Consider the following 14,053-nt stretch of genomic DNA (forward strand, 5'->3'; position numbering starts at 1 on the left):
TAAAAATGTTTTCATTATATAGTATACGATTTTATGTTCATTAATTATTATTTTATAATTATGCAATGGCCCTATATATTTAGGACTGAGTAGATGATCTCCTTACGAGAACGCTTTTCCTGGTTCAGAAGAATAAGATACTCACCCGCAGAAAAAAAGAGTAAGATACTGAAATTGTCTAGTAAATTTGATGCAACATTCTGCTGGGCTCCTCTATGTATGTACACAGACCTCTTGAGCATGAAGGCAGCCAGACCGGTCTCGTGCATTGCCCACTATATATCGTGGGGGTCGATCAAGGGATCGATGCAAGATTTGCCTCGACCGATCAGTTCACGGTGACGATGGCCAACAGTAGTTCACCGGGCTGCGTTCTCCTGGCGGCGACAATGGCGCTGGGCGTAGTCCTTCTGGCGTCGCCGGCGGAGTCCGCGCGCGCCTTCTTCGTGTTCGGCGACTCCCTGGTGGACAACGGCAACAACAACTACCTGATGAGCACGGCGCGCGCCGACTCGCCGCCGTACGGGGTCGACTACCCCACGCACCAGCCCACCGGCCGCTTCTCCAACGGCCTCAACATCCCGGACATCATCAGTACTTACTACGTGACGACCACTGCCATTGATTAGCTAGTGCACTGCGCAATTAATGTAGTCGTGTCTCAGGTGAGCATCTCGGCGCGGAGCCCACGCTGCCGTACTTATCCCCGGAGCTCCACGGCGAGAAGCTGCTCGTGGGCGCCAACTTCGCGTCGGCGGGCGTCGGCATCCTCAACGACACGGGCATTCAATTTGTACGTGCGACACGAATTCATCTCTAGTTCTGTCAAATTTACAAGTTTGTGCAAAAAAGAGTACTAATATCTCAATCAACCATACTGGTAAACCATGGGATCTACTCGTACACAGATGGAGATGGTGAGGATGAGCAGGCAGCTGCAGTACTTCCATGAGTACCAGGGGAAGCTGCGCGCGATGGTGGGCGCGTCCCAGGCGACCCAGATCGTGAACAGGGCGCTGGTGCTCATCACGCTCGGCGGCAACGACTTCGTCAACAACTACTTCTTCATGCCCTTCTCCCTCCGCTCCCTCCAGTTCTCCCTTCCCAACTATGTCCGCTACCTCATCTCTGAGTACAAGAAAATCCTCGTGGTAACAACACTTGTACTTTCTCTCTGTATTTCCTTCGTTTCTTTTCCGGAAACGCTAAAAATCTAACGCTATTTTTTTAGCCTTGACAAATCTGATGTTTTTCATGAAAATTTATATTGGCGTGATGATGGCAAATTTAATTTGCAAGCACAACAATTTTTTAGTTAAAAATAAACTGAGACGGATTTGTCGTGCTCGCCAACTAAACTTTGTCATCCTGAACGAACATAATTTATCATGAAAAATATTTAATTTGCTACAATCAAAAATCTGAATTTATAGTGGAGTTTTCTTTACTCCACATACGAGACTTATATACGGAGTAAAAAGAAACGAATACAAGTAGCAGCTGACACGTACGTACTCTGAAATTAATAATGGACGCAGAGGTTGTACGACATGGGAGCGCGGCGTGTGCTGGTGACAGGGACGGGCCCATTGGGTTGCGCGCCGGCGCAGCTCGCCCGGAGCCGTGGCGGGGAGTGCGACGCCGACCTGATGCGCGCCGCGGAGCTGTTCAACCCGCAGCTGTCCCGGGCCTTGGAGCAGCTCAACGCGCGCCACGGCGACAAAATGTTCATCGCCGCCAACACCCTCCACATCCACTTCGACTTCATCAGTGACCCGGCGGCGTACGGGTCGTGCTGCGGGCAGGGTCCGCACGACGGGGTCGGGTTGTGCACCACGCTATCCAACGTCTGTGCCGATAGGGACCAGTACGTGTTCTGGGACGCCTACCACCCCACGGAGCGCGCCAACAGGATCATCGTCAGCCAGTTCATGACCGGCTCGCTCGACTACATCAGCCCGCTCAACCTCGGCACTGCTCTTCACATAGACGCCGGCCTCACGGACTAATATATATGCCCTGAGGGTCCATGACGCTTGGGCCACGAACGCGTGCGGGGCCCTTCGTCTGTCGTCTTTTGCGTTGATATGTTGTGTGGCGATGCGGTTGTTATCTGTCATTTAATTTAATTTGTGTGTATACTTTTTTTGGCACTTGTAGTGACTAATTCATGATTTGTTTCCAGTACCGGACTAAAATAAAGATATATTGCATGGGGCGGTAGCTAATTAACCATGGACAACTATTATGATATTTCTTTATTTAGTCTTAACTGTACAACAATACTATGGCTATATGTTTTTTGAGAATTATAATTTTTTTCGCTTTGAGGTGACTGAATAATAATGTATTAAACACTTTAACGGTCGCGCAAGGTGCGGCTTCTGGTGGTGTCCACGTCGGATTAGCTACGAGCCAAAAACGATTTTCCTTCGCGGCCCCACCGGGCCACCACATCGTTCGTTTCGTCCAGAAAAAAGAGAAAAAAACAAAGAAAGGGATTGCCCAGCCATCATTCCCCATCCCTCGAGTCCTATCCCTCTCCCTCGTCTTCTGCCGCCGCCACCACCGGCGACCTCCTCAGCCGCTGCCACCACCCACGCCCTCCCCCACGTCTGACGCTGTCACCCCTTCTCTCCTCCTCTCACCTTCTCCTCACCATCCACGACCCCCCCCCCCCCCCCCCCCCCCTCGCCGCAGCAGGCCCGGACTGACGCAGGCTCAGATCCGACATGCCCACAACCCTGGTTCCGCTTCAGGACGCCATGGATAGCCATGGATAAGGTGCCCTCCCCTTCTCTTGTGTGTGTGTGTGCGGCTGTGCGCACGCACGCGTGTGTGTTGGATTCGATTTGGAGTTGGTGCTCGATTTTTGAAGCTCCTTCCCGTCCTTGTTGCAGGAGAACATCTCTCTATCCCTCTTTGCTGAATCAAGTTGGTGCTCCTGCAACCTCACCCCCTCCCCCAAACAAGCAGACCCAACCCTAGCCCTTCCTTCCATGACGACTAGGAGGTGTAGCACAGGTACGAATCCTTCCTCTGCTCCCCTTTTTGTGGTTTTCCTCATCCCTCTCTCTTTATATCTTCTCGACTAGAAGTAGTCGCTGTTTTGGCAAGATGAGGGGACTAATGGAAATCCAAATAGCGATGCAAATCAGAGAAGTAATGAAACCTCAAATAGCAACTCAATTGAAATGGTCTCTGGTTTCCTGTATAATATCTTGCAGAAGGCAGCTGTTTCTTTGAGGAAAGCATGTGACGAGAATGATCAAAGTTTAAAGCACAAAAATGATGCCATTGGAATATGCAACCATTTCTTATTTTATGCAGTTTGTGTGGATATGACGCTTGCACTATAAATTTTTTTAATTCTCCTTTTGTCCTGCAGATGCTAGCAAAGAAAGTTGATACCTTAATACCCAATAAAAAGATGATGATGCTAGAGGTTGCTGCCATGGAGAAAGAAGTTACAGCTATGCTTGTCGATAAGGATCAAGAAATGAAAGCCATGCAGCTTGGTAATTCAAAATGGTCTGGGAATTCTCACTTCTCAAATGCTTCCGGAAGGTCCATCTTCACACGGGATGAAATCTTGTTCTGTCCGACATGAGCACATGAGAAAAAGTACTGACTTTCTTTTCTTGATTGTTTTGATAGTCACTGTTTGTAAGTTATCTGTCCAATATGAAATCATAGTGATTATTACTGTAGTCCAAGCTTGAGTATGTATTGCTACAGCACTGCTTGCTTAAGGGAAAAAAGAGCTCCACTGTAAACTGAGATGCCAAATATCTTGATAGAGAAAATATGGTGGATAATCATATACTCTGTATTATTTAGTCTGACTTAGACAAAGTTTGCCACTCGCATAACTTTGAGAGATGAGAAGTTATTACTTATGAATCAAGTTTCGCATAAAAAATATCTTAAAAAAGAACAAATACATCAAGAGTTGCAGGTTATACCATGTTCTGTAGCTATTATTATATCTATAACTGAGAAATCCTCACTAACATTAGCATCCTCTGCGAGTCAGTGTTACTAGGTCCTTGCAATGAACAGATTCATGCATGGAATTGGTAAGGCCAATCATCTTCGGTGCAGAAGCTTGAGATTTATGAACCAACATCTCATCGAACTATCAGGGTTCCTTTGTTTTTGTATGCATGTTCAGAGGATGAACCTGTCATACTCGTGGCGTACGTTGCTGGTTTACACGCTGCTGCCGGCCAAGAAGGTGACATGCTTCTTTCTTCATTTTGGCACTTTTTTTCTTGGACATGGGAATTTGTTGCATTAACTGTAGTGATGGATATTTCAGTTTCCCTATATGATTTTCTAAACTGTGACCCGTGAGTGGTTCAGTAGATAGGTTTTACAAGAAATTTCAGATTAGGGGCTATCATTGTCATAGCTAGTATGGTTTGCAGAGGTAGATCTTGCAAGTTTGATTTAGTTAAGTTTCTTTAGCCTTGTTGAGATGACATGGCACTGATAAATCCATTTTGTTAGCTGAGAGCAAAAAACTGTTCATGAGCTTTTGTAATTGTGAACCTGGGATGGATGGTGTTTTCTTATAGGGTGGTGATTTGATAAGCACAAAGGCAGAATATGTATTCTGGTAGCTCTTAACTGATTGATGTTTTTGTTATTGTTCAAATCACTTAATTAAATTTAGTTATAGTAAAAAAAATCCATGTCCATCACGTGACATGCTCCATTAAAAACATGCCCTCTTGTACTGATCCACACATGTCTGTCATGTTACTTGATGCTCCTTTTAGTCACCTGGTTATATACTCGCATCATAGGATCAGTGTACTAACAATTGCTAACCTTCGTGTACCAAACCAGAGCTAAATAATATAATGCCTGCACTTACCTCACCTCATATCAGTGCAAATGCTGATTTTTATCATGTTTTCTGATTATAAATTTACTTACTTTGGTGAAGAAAGAAAAATATTACATTTAGGTCCAATATTTTTATAGAACCATGCCCCAGGCATGTTCCTCACCAGTCATATTAACATGACATAAGTCATGTGCGCATTTTCCTCATTAGTCTACTAAAATAAAATGTTCTTTCTACTAGGCACAGGGCTCTGAGTAGCAGCAAAAAAGCAAAAAAATAGTCATTCAATACTATTTAGTAAAGTCTGCAACAGAACATATTAAGTAGGGACTACGCTTATTGCTAAACTTATCATGTCTGCTAAATGAAGGTAGGAAGAAGTTCATTTTTGCACTCATAATGTGATAGCTTAACTAAGTTTCTCTTTGGTTGTTTGAAGATCCAAGTTAATGGTCAAAATTCAGTGGATGATGCAAGTCTTTTCTTAATGGATCAAGGAAAGGTATTTTTTCTCTTGATAGGATTATTGCACTCACCAGTTGAGTACTCAGGTATTTGTTCTCATCTTTATGATGTAATGAACGTTCAGGGCATGCAGTATTTTCCAGTCATTTTGACTTCTTGCCGTATGTTGGCCGACTCTCATTCGGTTCAGATATTTCTCTTCCTTGCTTTGGCTCAAAGTTCTTACTTGCAAAAGCGAAACACTATCAGTTGAAATCTGATGGCCGCAATCACGATTAATTTTTATGCACTTTAATTAGGTTTAGCTAAAAAAACGTTTTTTTACATTCAAGACAGTAGGAATTAGGAAAGACTCCTACTGACATATATATTTCATACTAACAAGTTACATGTAGCATTTTTTTGTTACAATACATGTAGTGGTACATATATATTTCATACTAACAATCCGTTTCTTGCTGCTAGATAATAGTTGCTATATTATAATCCCCAATGAAAATGGGCAATAGAGGGTAAATAGTTGCAGAACTTTTGTGGAGAAATCTTGCTGCTAGATAACACATGAATTTTGCCTCGAGGCAGTTAATCAGGTTTCTGAATTGGTTCAGATTCTCTACAGGTTTAGGCACTTCAATGTTGGTGACACAAATTTTTGCACTGCTACTAATTGTACTATATGTTATTCTTTAGTAGGGATATTGGCATGGGGATAACATATAATAAAAACAAGAATAATCATCACTCTCACAGCTACATTACTACGTCCTTTTGTTTCATTGAGACCTATTTTGTTTACTTGTCTCATTTCGAGACAAACTTCTCTGAATTTTGTTGATTCACATTGAACAACACATTTGAACGGAAGGTGTTGAGTGGACAACTTCAGCGATTGGTGAGTTAGAGCTCAATCCTGTCTCCCTGCACCCCACTAAATCTGATTCTCATTTTTTTATCTCGCCTGATATTAATTCTCGGTATTCTCCCTGCCTAATTATTTTCTTTCTTGTTCCCAGAGTTCTTACTTACTACTCCATCCGTTCATAAATGACGGTGGGACTATTATATGCTCTTGCTGATGTAATAGATTGGTTGGTTTGATCAAAATCAAATGGGATTCTTCTAGGTTTGCTAGAAAATGATGCAAGACAACGAGGAAGCCCTTATCAGCCGATGGACGTGTCGGCTGCTGCAGCTAGTGGTTCTTTGGGCGAGCAAGGGTAGCGCCGTCCTTCTCCTGCTCAAGACACTGCGTCAACCTTGGTGGCACGCGCAACCACTGGCTGCACTATGACGAGCACGAATTCTTGGTCGTCGAGACGTTAGCATTCAGCAATGAGGAAGGTGGCTTGGTGGGGTCGGCGGAGGGTGTTGTCCAGTTGTGGTGGACGTAAAGGCGGATGAATTCATTGTGTAGATGAACCGCAACTACAAGTCCAGTGGCTGCAATACAATGACATGATGAAGAGGAGCAGTCATATGTAATGCATAAGCTGTACATGCATGTGTGTTATCAATCAGAGCTAAAATCCAATGCAAAGGGCGGCACCCTACCTAGCACCCAAACTTTCTCTCAGGAGGCGTCACGGGTGGCGCCCCAACCACTAGTTGTCTATAAAGTGGGAAAAACTTCAAGGTCTTCCAATGAGCCGATCCTAAAAGTAAGTTTATCTTTACAAACTAAAGGAACTCCCTATTCGCCGCCTTTAGCGCCCCTGAAGACAACCGGCGCTCATTGGAGCGTCACGTGGGCTGGCCCACGAAGGCAGGCTGGTGGCTTGCTCGTGTTGCCCCTTCCATGGGTTTGGTCTATTTTTTTCTCCAGGGACTTGAGTTTCATTTGTTGAATTGATCATGTTAACCACCAACCGGGCCGTTGCCTATTCGAAAAAAGTTTACGCATTTGGGAAGTTCATATATTTTAAAAAATCAACAAACATGGAATTTTTTGTGAAATATGAAAAGGACTAACGTCCTACCGTGCGGTCTGTTAGTAACAGATCCGTACGATTCCTATATTTCATCGATCACCCTCGCTCAAAAGACCTCCATTCTTTTCTTAAATGTGGCTGAGGTGGATAGCGCAGTGCACAACTCGACCCCGTTGCATGATGCATGTTAAGAATGAGCGCATGATGCATGCTAATTATGCCTAAAAAAATGCATGCATGCATGAAAGAATTGCTGACATCAGCAAAGATTTCATCAAATTTCAAAAATCAAAATGTTTTCTAGCTCAAACCGTCGCTCCGATCAAAAAACTGTTCTCATATAAAAGATTCGCCGCGACGAGACCTTCGAAACTAGATCCCATGTTGACATGTTTCGACGACTTTTTTCGAGTACAAAGTTACCAGACATGTGCTACATAAGTTATCACGACTGCGACACATAAGTTACCAAGTAGTAATTACCGGGTATGAAAATATGGCCTTGCAAATTTTCTTTCCATGTGCACATGGATATATGCACTAGATGACAAAACTATGATGCCATACTAGATTCTCCCTATTTCGAAAATTCAAAATATTCTATAGCTCAAACCGTCACTTTGATCAAATAATTATTTTCACATAAAATATTCGTCGCAACGAGAACTTCAAAACTAGATCCCACGTTGGTATGTTCCAATGACTTTTCCCAGATAAAAAATTACCATGCATGTGCAACATAAGTTATCATGCTAGTTGAGCGTAAGTTATCGTGTTGTTTACACATAAATTATTGGGACATAAAAATGATGTCTTTAACATTCTCCACAAAAGCACATTCTTGTGCCCCAGGGAACGAAAAATGCTAATGTCAGGGAGGATCTCACTGGAACTCAAAAAGAAAAAATATTTTGTAACTTAAACAGTCGCTCCGATACAAAAATCATTTTCACATAAAAAATTTGTTGCGACGAGCCCTTCAAACTAGATCCCAGTGGCGGATGTACAGGGTGGCCAGGGTGGGCCGCGACCCACCCTGGGATTCTGAGACGGGTCATATACATATACATTCTAAATGGGCCAGAAAAAAAATAGCCCAATAAACAGACCGTCCATATCCAATTCCCCGACGCCCACTGCTCCCTCGCACCTGCTCGACCCCGATAGCCGCCTCCGCGCCTCGCCTCGCCGCCGTTCGCGCTCGGCGCCCCAGCCGCCGCCCAGCCGCCGAGGAAGCTCCCAGCTCCCGCCTGTTCTCCAGCCCGGCCCTCGATCCAGGCGCATCTCCCTGTGCGCGCGCGGCGAGCCCTGTCCCAGCGCGCGGCTGCGCCTTGGCCGGTTGGCCCTGCCGGCTGCCTGCGCCCCTACTGCAGCTCGTCGGGCGGATGCCTGGCGGCCCTGCCCTCGCCCCCCTCCAAATCCGGCTGTAGTGAGGTACTGAAAACAAATCCCCCAAGTTCATGATTTACCCTAAATTTATGATTTAGGGTTTGCTTTTTTGCACTATGTTCTGCCTCAATTAGCTTTATTGATAGGAAGCAGTACTAATAGAAAGTAGTATTCTTGCATATTTGTTGAAGAATCAAGAGGGCAGCAGACATTGTTTCTCTTTTTCAAAGAGAAGCTATGAAGATAGGGAAGAAGAAGAAGGCAGAGAATATCTCGGATGTAGCTGAAGAGCAGACCCGCGAAGTTGTGTGTATGCCAGTTCTGATCGAAGAGCAAATTGAAGAACCAACATTGTCTATGTCAAATGTGACCATAGAGCAAACTGAGGATGTGTCACCGCCATCACCACCGGTTTATGATTTTAGTCGTCTTAAAGATAATCTCGGGGACAGGCTACCCATTGCAAGTTATCCTATCAATGATCAAGATGCAGTTCGAAGAGCATATATCCTTAAAAAGCCATTCAAACCTTATGCACATGATTTTAAAAAAAGAACAATTGGGAGTAGAGAACGTTCATTCAATCCTTTGTGGCTTCATAATCATAGTTGGCTTGAATATAGTATCAAGAAGGAATCTGCATTTTGCATTGTATGTTACTTGTTCAAAGAGAAAAAAACTAGTGGTAAGGGAACTAATGCATTTACTGATGGTGGTTGGAGTAATTGGAATAGAGAGGATGCTCTTCTTAAGCATGTTGGTTGCGTATCAAGTGTGCATAATGCAGCTCAAGAGAGATATAACTTATTTGTGAATCCTCGTGCAGCAATTGATGATCTTTTTGTGAAGGTGAACAGTGAGGATCTACGTCTTTACAAGATGAGGTTGAAGTATTCACTTAGATGCTTGCAGTTTCTTCTTCATCAAGGATTGGCATTTCGTGGGCATGATGAAAAGTGAACAGTCTAGCAATAGAGGAAACGTCCTTGAGCTATTGAAGTGGCTTGCAGCAAATAGTGAGGAGGTGAATAAGTATGTTTTGAAGAATGCACCAGGTAACTGTCAATTGACATCTCATCAGATACAACATCAGATTATTCAATGTTGTGCACAACTTACTAGAAAGAAAATTATTGATGAACTTGGTGATGAGCACTATGCTATTCTAGCTGATGAGTCTAGTGATGTATCACATAAAGAACAACTAGCTTTATGCTTGCGTTTTGTTGATAAAGTAAGGAGGCCGTCTGAGCACTTTCTTGGAGTTGTTCATGTAAGTGACACTACTTCATTGTCACTTAAGGAAGCAATTGGAACTTTACTTATTGATCATGGTTTGACTATAACACAAAATCGTGGGCAAGGATATGATGGGGCTAGTAATATGAGAGGAGAAATTAAGGGATTGAAAACATTGATCATGAAAGAGTAACCTTCTGCCTATTATACTCATTGTTCTGCACATCAACTCCAGCTAGTTCTTGTTGCTGTTGCCAAGGGAAATGATGATTGTGTGTGGTTTTTTGATCGAGTGTCTTTATTACTGAATGTTATTGGAGTGTCTTGTAAGCGTCATGATATGCTTCGAGATGCTAGACTTCAGAATATCCTAAAACTACTTGAATGTGCTGAGTTACAAACTGGGAGTGGTTTGAATCAAGAGATGGGGTTACCTAGGCCTGGTGATACTCGGTGGGGCTCTCATTACAAAACTATTCTTAACATTATTGCTATGTATCCCACAATCCGTGATGTGCTCATAACTCTTGGACAAGATGCTTCACAAAGAAGTGATTGGCCCAAAATTCATACTATTGTTGGAGTGTTCGAGTCATTTGACTTTATTTTCAATGCACACTTGATGTTTGCCATTCTTGGATACACAAGTGATTTGTCTGATTGTTTGCAAAGAAGAGACCAAAATATTCTTACTGCAATGGCACTTGTTAGACATGCAAAAAGTAGAATACAAGAGCTTAGGGATAATGGGTGGGATGCATTTCTGCAAAAGGTCACACTATTTTGTAACAAGCATGGCATTCAAGTTCCTATAATGGAAGATAATTATGTGCCTTATGGAAGATCAACACGGTTTGCTCGACCCCAAACAAATGATGATCACTTTAGAAGAGAAGTTTTTCTTGGAGTCATTGATCAAATTAGTCAAGAGCTTGAAAATCGGTATGATGAGATCAATATGGAGCTGCTATCTTGTATGTCTGCTTTGAATCCCGCCAACTCATTTGCTGCTTTTGATGCACAAAAGGTATGCAAACTGAAGGAAATATGCCCTAGAGGCAATAATAAAGTTACTATTTATTTCCTTATTTCATGATAAATGTTTATTATTCATGCTAGAATTGTATTAACCGGAAACATAATACATGTGTGAATACATAGACAAACAAAGTGTCACTAGTATGCCTCTACTTGACTAGCCCGTTAATCAAAGATGGTTATATTTCCTAACCATGAACAATGAGTTGTTATTTGATTAGCGGGATCACATCATTAGGTGAATGATCTGATTGACATGACCCATTCCATTAGCTTAGCACCCGATCGTTTAATATGTTGCTATTGCTTTCTTCATGACTTATACATGTTCCTATGACTATGAGATTATGCAACTCCCGTTTGCCGGAGGAACACTTTATGTGCTACCAAACGTCACAACGTAACTGGGTGATTATAAAGGAGCTCTACAGGTGTCTCCAAAGGTACATGTTGGGTTGGCGTATTTCGAGATTAGGATTTGTCACTCCAATTGTCGGAGAGGTATCTCTGGGCCCTCTCGGTAATGCACATCACATAAGCCTTGCAAGCATTGCAACTAATGAGTTAGTTGCGAGATGATGTATTACGGAACGAGTAAAGAGACTTGCCAGTAACGAGATTGAACTAGGTATTGGATACCGACGATCAAATCCCGGGCAAGTAACATACCGTTGACAAAGGGAACAACGTATGTTGTTATGCGGTCTGACCGATAAAGATCTTCGTAGAATATGTAGGAGCCAATATGGGCATCCAGGGCCCGCTATTGGTTATTGACCGGAGACGTGTCTCGGTCATGTCTACATTGTTCTCGAACCCGTAGGGTCCGCACGCTTAAGGTTTTGATGACAGTTATATTATGAGTTTATAAGTTTTGATGTACTGAAGTTAGTTCGGAGTCCCGGATGTGATCACGGACATGACGAGGAGTCTCGAAATGGTCGAGACATAAAGATTGCTATATTGGATGACTATATTCGGACACCAGAAGGGTTCTGGGGAAGTTTTGGATAAAACCGGAGCATCACCATGATCTTGCGTGTGCGTAGGAATTTTTTTGAAATTACTACGAATCCCAACAGTGGCATCCGAGCCTAGGTTTTATATGTTGATGTTATATGCACGAGTAGAACACAAGTGAGTTGTGGACGATATAAGTCATACTGCTTACCAGCATGTCATACTTTGGTTCGGCGGTATTGTTGGACGAAGCGGCCCGGACCGACATTACGCGTACGCTTACGCGAGACCGGTTCTCCCGACGTGCTTTGCACATAGGTGGCTTGCGGGTGACAATTTCTCCAACTTTAGTTGAACTAAGTGTGGCTACGCCCGGTCCTTGCGAAGGTTAAAACAACACCAACTTGACAAACTATCGTTGTGGTTTTGATGCGTAGGTAAGATTGGTTCTTGCTTAAGCCCGTAGCAGCGACGTAAAACTTGCAACAACAAAGTAGAGGACGTCTAACTTGTTTTTGCAGGGCATGTTGTGATGTGATATGGTCAAAACGTGATGAGATATAAATTTTGTTGTATGAGATGATCATGTTTTGTTGAAGTTATCGGCAACTGGCAAAAGCCTTATGGTTGTCTCTTTATTGCATAAGATGCAAGCGCCAAATAATTGCTTTACTTTATCGCTATGTGATAGCAATAGTTGCAAGAGCAATAGTTGGCGAGACGACCATGTGACGACATATTGATATAGATCAAGATGATGGAGATCATGGTGTCATGCCGGTGACGATGGAAATCATGACGATGCTTTGGAGATGGAGATCAAAGGCTCAAGATGATGATGGCCATATCATGTCACATATTTTGATTGCATGTGATGTTTATCTTTTTTATGCATCTTATCTTGCTTTGTTTGATGGTAGCATTATAAGATGATCTCTCACTAATTATCAAGAAGTGTTCTCCCTGAGTATGCACCGTTGCCAAAATTCGTCGTGCCCAGACACCACGTGATGATCGGGTGTGATAAGCTCTACGTCCATCTACAACGGGTGCAAGCCAGTTTTGCACACGCAGAATACTCAGGTTAAACTTGACGAGCCTAGCATATGCAGATATGGCCTCGGAACACAGAGACCGAAAGGTCGAGCGTGAATCATATAGTAGATATGATCAACATAACGATGTTCACCATTGAAAACTACTCCATCTCACGTGATGATCGGTTATGGTTTAGTTGATTTGGATCATGTAATCACTTAGAGGATTAGAGGGATGTCTATCTAAGTGGGAGTTCTTAAGTAATATGATTAATTGAACTTAAATTTATCATGAACTTAGTCCTGGTAGTATTTTGCAAATTATGTTGTAGATCAATAGCTCGCGTTGTTGCTTCCCTGTGTTTATTTTGATATGTTCCTAGAAAAAATTGTGTTGAAAGATGTTAGTAGCAATGATGCGGATTGGATCCGTGATCTGAGGTTTATCCTCATTGCTGCACAGAAGAATTATGTCCTTGATGCACCGCTAGGTGACAGACCTATTGCAGGAGCAGATGCAGACGTTATGAACATTTGACTAGCTCAATATGATGACTACTTGATAGTTTAGTGCACCATGCTTAACGGCTTAGAATCGGACTTCAAAGACGTTTTGAACGTCATGGACCATATGAGATGTTCCTGGAGTTGAAGTTAATATTTCAAGCAAATACCTGAGTTGAGAGATATGAAGTCTCCAACAAGTTCTATAGCTAAAAGATGGAGGAGAATCGCTCAACTAGTGAGCATGTGCCCAGATTGTCTGAGTACTACAATCGCTTGAATCAAGTGGGAGTTAATCTTCCAGATAAGATAGTGATTGACAGAATTCTCTAGTCACCATCACCAAGTTAGTAGAACTTCGTGATGAACTATAATATGCAAGGGATAACGGAAACAACTCCCAAGCTCTTCGTGATGCTGAAATCAACGAAGGTAGAAATCAAGAAAAACATCAAGTGTTGATGGTTGACAAGACCACTAGTTTCAAGAAAATGGCAAAGGGAAGAAGGGGAACTTCAAGAAGAACGGCAAGCAAGTTACTGCTCAAGTGAAGAAGCCCAAGTCTAATCCTAAGCCTGAGACTAAGTGCTTCTACTGCAAAGGGACTGGTCACTGGAAGCGGAACTACCCCAAGTGAT

General features: G+C 42.9%; 1 protein-coding gene, 1 long non-coding RNA gene and 1 pseudogene across 6 annotated transcripts; all 3 read left to right on the plus strand.

Annotated features, from left to right (window-relative positions):
* The first annotated feature begins 275 nt into the window (after nucleotides 1-275).
* On the plus strand, nucleotides 276-2,253 carry LOC125540534 (GDSL esterase/lipase At5g33370). Its single transcript, XM_048704153.2, has 4 exons — nucleotides 276-594; nucleotides 666-793; nucleotides 909-1,151; nucleotides 1,539-2,253. Exons 1-4 carry the CDS (start codon nucleotides 345-347, stop codon nucleotides 2,007-2,009), a joined length of 1,092 nt encoding a protein of 363 aa, XP_048560110.1. The 5' UTR covers nucleotides 276-344; the 3' UTR covers nucleotides 2,010-2,253.
* A 239-nt stretch (nucleotides 2,254-2,492) lies between these two features.
* Nucleotides 2,493-6,957, plus strand: LOC125534905 (uncharacterized). 4 transcript variants are annotated; one of them, XR_007294551.2, is made up of 5 exons: nucleotides 2,493-2,784; nucleotides 2,901-3,024; nucleotides 3,389-3,624; nucleotides 4,037-5,225; nucleotides 5,295-6,957. It is a non-coding gene; the product is annotated as an uncharacterized LOC125534905 (long non-coding RNA). The 4 variants fall into 4 exon arrangements; XR_007294550.2 differs by having other exon boundaries at nucleotides 4,037-4,237; nucleotides 5,096-6,957; XR_007294549.2 differs by having other exon boundaries at nucleotides 4,037-4,237.
* Nucleotides 6,958-8,393: 1,436 nt separating this feature from the next.
* On the plus strand, nucleotides 8,394-11,001 carry LOC125540535 (uncharacterized; annotated as a pseudogene). Its single transcript, XR_015614943.1, has 2 exons — nucleotides 8,394-8,682; nucleotides 8,829-11,001. The product of XR_015614943.1 is annotated as an uncharacterized LOC125540535 (transcript).
* The last annotated feature ends 3,052 nt before the right edge of the window (nucleotides 11,002-14,053 follow it).

The sequence above is a fragment of the Triticum urartu genome, chromosome 2A, assembly GCF_056163025.1.
Source record: "Triticum urartu cultivar PI428250 chromosome 2A, HENAU_Tu73, whole genome shotgun sequence".
NCBI lineage: Eukaryota > Viridiplantae > Streptophyta > Magnoliopsida > Poales > Poaceae > Triticum > Triticum urartu.